This window comes from Aspergillus caelatus, assembly GCF_009193585.1.
Source record: "Aspergillus caelatus strain CBS 763.97 unplaced genomic scaffold BDV27scaffold_7, whole genome shotgun sequence".
Classification (NCBI taxonomy): domain Eukaryota; kingdom Fungi; phylum Ascomycota; class Eurotiomycetes; order Eurotiales; family Aspergillaceae; genus Aspergillus; species Aspergillus caelatus.
The window spans coordinates 329,827-337,081 of NW_022475270.1; the positions used below are offsets into that span (position 1 = coordinate 329,827).

General features: G+C 45.4%; 2 protein-coding genes across 2 annotated transcripts; one reads left to right on the plus strand and one right to left on the minus strand.

The window, feature by feature from the left end:
* Positions 1 to 203: 203 nt before the first annotated feature.
* BDV27DRAFT_120202 (O-phospho-L-serine:2-oxoglutarate transaminase) lies at positions 204 to 2,066 on the minus strand. The gene is made up of 8 exons (XM_032065045.1): positions 1,940 to 2,066; positions 1,586 to 1,879; positions 1,238 to 1,529; positions 1,157 to 1,182; positions 933 to 1,106; positions 694 to 886; positions 548 to 638; positions 204 to 494 (listed from the first exon to the last, which is right to left on the minus strand). The coding sequence occupies exons 1-8, from the start codon at positions 2,044 to 2,046 to the stop codon at positions 409 to 411; spliced, it is 1,263 nt and encodes a 420-aa protein (XP_031933088.1). The 5' UTR covers positions 2,047 to 2,066; the 3' UTR covers positions 204 to 408.
* A 177-nt stretch (positions 2,067 to 2,243) lies between these two features.
* On the plus strand, positions 2,244 to 3,646 carry BDV27DRAFT_104882 (uncharacterized protein). Its single transcript, XM_032064363.1, has 4 exons — positions 2,244 to 2,420; positions 2,477 to 2,712; positions 2,764 to 3,110; positions 3,160 to 3,646. Exons 1-4 carry the CDS (start codon positions 2,316 to 2,318, stop codon positions 3,408 to 3,410), a joined length of 939 nt encoding a protein of 312 aa, XP_031933089.1. The 5' UTR covers positions 2,244 to 2,315; the 3' UTR covers positions 3,411 to 3,646.
* Positions 3,647 to 7,255: the final 3,609 nt, after the last annotated feature.

Here is a 7,255-nt window from a genome sequence, read left to right on the forward strand (position 1 = left end):
GCTTCCCGAACCTGATTCGCGAGCGGGACGTTCGGCTCGGAGTGTTCACTAATCAACTAAATCTCTCCTTTTCAATTATTCCACCACGCCGACTGCCAAGAACCTTCTTTCCCCCTTCTAGAAGATCTCCTTTGCTATTCCATAACACGATTCAAATTTAGAATAAAAAAAATATAAACAGGTCATTAGTCCAGTAATAGCTAGACTATGTAGATCGTTTCAACATTTTTTTTATCGCGCTCAATTATACATACATAATTCATGGACATGCACGTTGAGCCATGTTTGGCAATTCCCCCTCTAGTCCCAAAATCAAATGCTATGGCGTTGAAAACCTTTTTTGATATAAAACAGACCCTACTCCAAAAGACTATTACATTACGTCAAATATGGGGCGGATCGGAGAAGCTACGCCTGTGCATATTCCTTCAGATACGCAACAAGCTTCTCGGCTCCCGAAACGGGAATGGCGTTGTAGTTGGACGCCCGGATACCTGTCCACATCAGTACCATGTCGCAATGGTATAGAGCGTCATTGCATGCTTACCTCCGACACTGCGGTGGCCCTTGAGCCCAGTGATGCCGCGCTCAACGGCTCCCTTCAAAAAGGCCTTCTCGGCCTCGTCGACATTGCCTCCCTAGACTCGATGTCAGTGACCATCTCAACCGACAATGATTGCATGGAAAACCTACCTTGATTACACGGAAGCAAACGTTCATTCGGGAGCGCACACTCTTGTCCGGCACAACCTTGTAGACTTCCGGATATGCGTCCGCCGCTTGATAAATCATATCAGCCTTCTTCTGGGCCTCGGCCTGCTGTCCGTCCACCTTATCGGGGAAGGTAGTCAGCAGCTTCTTGAGAACTTGGCCTGCCAAGTAAACACTACACAGCGTTAGACGTGTCCAGAGCTGACGGAGGCGCAACCTACTCGAAGATCGGAAGAGTGTTGTAGAGACTGTTGTTCTTTGCGGTTACGCAGTAGTCAAGGACCGTGGGGGCAATTGGCAGTCCAAGCTTGCGAAGGATCGTTGGGGGGCACGAGACGAGCAGATCCTTGCGGATGATGACGCCAGTAACTCCGGCACAGCCCAGGTTTTTTTGACTGGTCCAGTCAGCTTGTGTTCACTGTTCAGGTAATAAGGTAAATCTTACGCTCCGAAGAACACAATGGAATAATTCTAAATCAAGGTTAGCAATTAATCACTGGCCAGCACAATAACTGGGGTTCTATACCTTAATTGGGATACGCCTAGAGAGGATGTTTGAAGAGAAATCTCCCACCACGAATGGATCCTCCTCCGAACCGGTTGGCTCAAGAATCTTGGGGAAGTTGGGGTATTCGACACCGTCCACTGTTTCGTTGTCGCACATGTAGACCATGGTAGGCTTAGGGCTCAGGTTCCATGTCGATTCATCGGCAATCTTGCCGAACTTTCCATCGTTGACCTTCCGGGCGTCACTAGCAATGTTGACGTATTCGGGTCCAAGCAGGCGGATCGCCTCCTGGCTAGCCTTGGACGACCATCTGCGCCTTCTGTTAGTATCACAGAACTGGTTCAATGGATGCGACCGGAGACTGACGATCCCGTAACCAAGTAGTCCAATCGCAGCTCCGCCTCAACCTTCTTGCGGAGCTGCTGAACCACATCATCCTCGCTGGCTTCGCCAAGCTCCTTCACAATCTTCTGGCGCTGTTTTTCAACCCAAGCAGAAACGATGTTGTACACCGTCGCATCGAATTGGCCCGATCCTCCACCCTGCATCATCAAGATCTCATAGTTCGAGGGGACATCGAGGAAGCTCGTAAGGTTGGCCTTCATAGTGTTCAAGATGTTGGCCGCAATCTCGCTGCGGTGGCTGTGTTCGGCGACACCCCTAGGAAAGTCAGAATACCCTCTATAGCTTCAATTGCAGCGATGCCGGTCCGGAGCTTACAGGCCGGTCTGCTCATAGTTCTGCAGAGCTTCGGCAGCTTCGGCTAAGACGTCGGTGGGCAGGGCGGCAGGGCCGGCACCCATGTAGGTAATATCCTCTCTCTTCATATTGCAATTGGCGTTTGGCTGGACGAGATCTGGGACTTTTTCTCAACAACGGATTTAAAGGACCCCCTCCAATCGTTCGGAGGAAAATCGGCGGGTGAGTCATCTTATCAGTCAGGTGACTGCCCCGCGGTTTGATCTAATCAGCGCTTTTATCAACCGGCAAAAGGTTCCCCCCCCCCCCCCCCCCCCCCCCCCCAATCCATTCTAGCTATAGTAGCTCCCTGCAGACACACATCTCCAAGTGTAGCTTAAAAAAACATAATATAAACATGGCTATTGTCGCAGTAGCGGGTGGTACCGGTGGTGTCGGTCGGACCATTGTCGAGGCACTAGTCCAGCAAGCAAAACATCAAGTCATCTTGCTGACTCGTGGGGTATGAACGCCTACAGTAGCTCCGGAATTATATTCACGAGCTGACCAATCTGCCAGGTACCCAAATCAGACCCTTTGCTTGACAAGACCCAACAGGTGCAAGTAGATTACAATGACACTACGGCGTTGGCACGCATCTTGGACCAGCATGAAGTGCACACCATAATTTCTGCAATCGGGATTATCTCCGATGAAACATCTCAATCCCAGCTCACGTTGATTAACGCTGCGGCTCAATCCTCAGCCACCAAGAGGTTTATGCCTAGCGAATATTCATTTATCCAAACTGAAGAGTATACTGCCTCAAAGTCCTTGCTCTTTGGGCGTCTAGCTAACAACTACAGCCTCCTTTCGATCGACCCAAGTATCAAGTACTGGTTGGCTGCCGCTGAATTGCTTAAAAAAACCACTCTACAGTTTACTAGAGTTATCCCCGGATTCTTCATGGATTACTGGGGAATGCCCGTTGTTCGTACTAATCTCCAACCCTTCACATTTGGCATAGACATCGCCAGCTGCCAGGCCGCCATTCCGGGCGATGGCAACGATGTTATATGCATGACATATACGTACGACATGGCTGTGTATATTGTACGATTGCTGGATGAGGAGGATTGGCCCGAGTTTAGTGTGATTGTTGGCTCTGAAACCACATATAACCAGCTCCTCCAGCTAGCTGAAGAAATACGAGGTATATCCAGTAGATGTCACTGACAGTCCATTAGACTAACTTCATTTAGGCAAGAAGTTCCAGGTTGTCTACGACAGCGCAGATAAAATTAAGGAAGGAAATGTCACTATTCCTCCAATGCCTGCCAACACTGGGTATTCTGCTGAAGAGCTCAAAGAGACTACGGCACTCGTGAGTCGGTTGACTATTGCCGGGGTATTTGATCTGCCCCGCGAGAATCGGTTGAACGCGAGGTTTCCAGATATCGAATCAACTAAGCTCAAAGACTTCCTACAAAACACTTGGGAAGCCCATCAATAATTATATCCATTTAAACAATGACCATTCCGTTTTCTTTTCTCTTCTTTTCTTTTCTTTTTTTTTTTTTGGTGGGGAGGGGCAATTTCACAACGGAGATACCTAACCAAAGGATTCAAAGCCAACTGCACTCGCCTTAATATTCATTATTATAAGTTTCGATGCTGTTATGTTATTATATGAAGATGTTTATTCCTACGCTACATTGAGGGGAAACTATCAGTGTACATGACCTATATAATAAGTCCTATCTAAGACATTGTCCATAGCAGTTCTTAAAAAATTAAGATAGTAGATATTACAAAGTTCATTGCTATTATTTCTAATAGTTAATAAATGGCATATGCCATCAATACCAACCATATCTTCGGTACAACAAGACCGGATGACTTGCCTACTCCAGATACAACTGCAAGTGTACTAGTAGTCATCTGGCAAACAACATAATGACCGCTGATTAACTCAAAACCTAGCTTTGCTCGCCAATAAGAAGAAATATACTTGATATGGGAGCTAGCTAGGGGTTTAAGGATCAACGGTTCAAATATGTTCGACTTCTACAATAAGCAAGCACACATTCACTGGTGCATCTCGTTCCATCATTGCTGTGCATTGGTCTTGATCGTGGTGGCAATCCATAATCATAGAAATTGTAGACACAGCGTCTAGCGAAGTACATACTACGAATCAGATTGGTGGTAACAATGTTATCGAAATCAGGCTGGGTCAGACTATCATATCGTAAGAGCAAGCCATGGCATGACAATTACATGAAGAAAACCGGACAAAAATCTGCATCTGACCCCTTTCTACTGTACAAGTGGTATTCGTGTCTAGGAAAGATAGTCGGTAGGAGCTCAGGCGCATATTGTACAGCTTATTATGGGTAGGTTGGCCTGAATGCATTTTCTTTTATCGGCTTCGTTAACGGCAGGCTTCACCAGAAACACATTGAACAAGGCCGCTTCATACATGCAAGGCTTTGGCTTTGGGGGTACTAGTGTTCCTTATGCAGTCCTGAGGGATGAGGTAGATATTGCTAGAACTTCCGTAAGTGTGTGTCTCTCCCATGGTAAGGTTATATGAGTAGTATTCCGAAACCATACCCGACCTTGCTTTTAAGGTCAATGCTACCCTGGGACTAAGCCACTTTTATATCGATGTTGAGTATTATTCAACAAATCATAAGCTACCACTAACGTTGGATAGTTTGGGTATTTCCTAATTGGGATACTTAATTCGTCCTTGTTCATAGTAAGACTAGGATTCTATATAAGATAATGCTGAGATCACAGATTTAACACCGAATTCCTCAATATGATTCTCGCCTTTCTGTCGCCTGAGCCTCATACCCTAGAATTAACTCGCAATGTCTATGGCCCAAAGCCCCAACCAACGAAACCGAAGAGTACATCGAAGACAAAACATTCGAACATGTGCCCGCATCATTGCACCTAGGTAATGACCCTAACATCTACCTCACCCCGGAACAAGATATGGAAGACAGAGGTAAGATTCCTGCATCGATCTCTACAGACTACTATATCCATACAATATCTAACGGGACATCTTAGACGACATCAACGACGAGAAGCTCGATTATCTTGGGAATTTGGACGACGGTTAGTGATGTGCTAAGCTTGGGCTGATTGTTATAGTTTAAGTCGTGTATCTAAAATGATGTGCTGACATGCGGTGTCGGGGTATTAGGCATCTTGGCGTTTTTAATGACTATGTTGTAGTTGTGAATTAAAACACGAAATGGTATGTAAGTATTGGTTAGCTAAGTGTTGCTGTATTGGGTAGTAGGTGATGGCTAGATGAATGTAGTTTACACTTTCCATGGAAGGATAACTGGTTGACATGCTTTGCCGATGATCAAAGTATCTTGTAACAGTCATCAATAGCTTGAATAACGCGATTGTTAAGGTTTGGGAGATCCTTGATTATCTGTTGTGTAAGTACGAAAGAGATATATTAGCCCGGGACCTGTTCATATCCAACACCTTTCCACAAAGCAGGAGATACTGGTCGATCTTCTTCACCGAGAAAGCAAGGGAAATGCCTCAATTAGAAGAATACTTCTACAGATCGAATAGCCCTATGTCCATGTGGATGTCCCACCATCGGGGATGGAAAGATGATCGCCAACGCGAGAAAGACGCTGCTTTTTGGAGCTATACGTCGGGGATCTGGGAGTTTGACGAACAGCCACGGCAGCGATATAATACAGGATATCAAAGTCATGGATTTGTACTGCATGATGGAGGATGTAGGGTTTCTCCCGCTGTTGGTGGCGTTCGGATGATGGCTTACGTGGCTGACGGTTGGTTTAGCAGATGTTGGGGTTTATGATGATTATATCAACCAGAGTGATGAGTATTAGTGCTAAAGAAGGGTAGAGGAAGAGTATGTTACGTTCGAGACAAAGCGCATTTCTAGAGCAGAAATCAAGTGAGAGGATAGGACCGATACAGTGTACGAAGGAACTAGTGGTCATTTACTTGGATCTATCTTGCCTCATATGCTTCGCAGCTGTTAATATGATTTCTATACACTGATAGTTTCTCTTGCTTAATGTAGATTAGGAATAATCGCCTTTTATACCAGTCAATGTAAGTCTTTACCAAGGCCCCTGACTATCTCAATAGTTTCGTGATCTTCACGGAGGCTGGCGATGCACTAACTAGATCATTTAATAACATTATAATAAGGCGCTTAACTTGCCTTTTGCCCACCTCATACTCCTGCTCCCTGCAGCCGCGGTATTTCTGGTATGTTCTTGACCTGGGTGTTACTAGTATTAGTGACAGTCTTCGGAGGATAAGTATACCTGACTCACTTGCATCTCTGTTTGCCTTGAAGATGATATAAATGTATAAGCGTCCTCGTTTTCTGATCCTTTACCTTCGAGGGATCCCATGTGGTCCCCCGCAGAAGTCCATGTCCAAGAAGACATGACATAACACTGGTTTCAATTATCCCGTTTTATACCAGCACGTGAACGATACCAACAAAGTCCCTCTTTCTCTGGATCGAATGAAAACTTCCCCTTCAGCTCACCAACAAACTTCCTGTATTCCGCAGCATGAGGGTCGGCCTTGTGTGGGTCTGGTTGCCGATTGTTTGAAACGCTTCTCAAAACATCGCGCTGCTTTTTCCTCTCACTTGGCCATCGTCGAGTCACCTCATCCTGAGAATCTAAACATTTTTGTATATATATCGTCTGGGTAGATACGTCCAGGGATACGCCTTATAGGGATGGCGGGCAGACATTCAGTTCAGTAGTGGCGTAGTTCCCTTTCATAAGATACAATTCGAGATCTGAGAGTCGACGGATTGAAATGCAAAACACATCAGTATTTCGAGAATATTACTTAGAAGCAAACTGGATTGTTTGGCATCTTGATCAGTGACCACATCGGAAGGCAACACAACCTAGGACAACAAAAAAGGACACGGAGAAGACTGAGAACAAAGCAAGGTAGGATGTGAGCGAAAACGAGTGATAAGGGCAGGGAGAGAGGAAGGTAGGTTTGAGCAAAAGAAAAGTCAAAGAGCCACGGTAACAAATATCAGCATTGTGAAGAGTGAAAATATGTAGAGATGCAAAGTAGGAACTAGTAGGAAGGGCTCAGATAGGCCTTATATATAAGCTTTGCAACTGACCCAGAGATGTAGAAAGACAGGTTAAGTGAAGCGCTGCAAGATTAGAAAGCTGGTGAATATACAAATGCGTCCCAGTGGCAGTGCAACTAATAGAAGGAATAGCAAAGACTACGGTCCAATGAACCTTTTGGAGTGATTCATGAAAGTATTTCAAGCACAAATAGCCTTTTATAAAAAAA

What these genes read in the sequence shown, in the direction of transcription:
- BDV27DRAFT_120202 (XM_032065045.1), bottom strand. Translation starts at nt 2,046, where the DNA reads ATGAAGAGAGAGGATATTACCTACATGGGTGCCGGCCCTGCCGCCCTG. An exon ending in TCCATTGTGTTCTTCGGAGC is followed by an intron (nt 1,107 to 1,156) that starts GTAAGATTTACC and finishes TGACTGGACCAG; the next exon opens with TCAAAAAAACCTGGGCTGTG. An exon ending in TTTGCTTCCGTGTAATCAAG is followed by an intron (nt 639 to 693) that starts GTAGGTTTTCCA and finishes CATCGAGTCTAG; the next exon opens with GGAGGCAATGTCGACGAGGC.
- BDV27DRAFT_104882 (XM_032064363.1), top strand. Translation starts at nt 2,316, where the DNA reads ATGGCTATTGTCGCAGTAGCGGGTGGTACCGGTGGTGTCGGTCGGACC. An exon ending in TCATCTTGCTGACTCGTGGG is followed by an intron (nt 2,421 to 2,476) that starts GTATGAACGCCT and finishes CCAATCTGCCAG; the next exon opens with GTACCCAAATCAGACCCTTT. An exon ending in TCATTTATCCAAACTGAAGA is followed by an intron (nt 2,713 to 2,763) that starts GTATACTGCCTC and finishes TAACAACTACAG; the next exon opens with CCTCCTTTCGATCGACCCAA.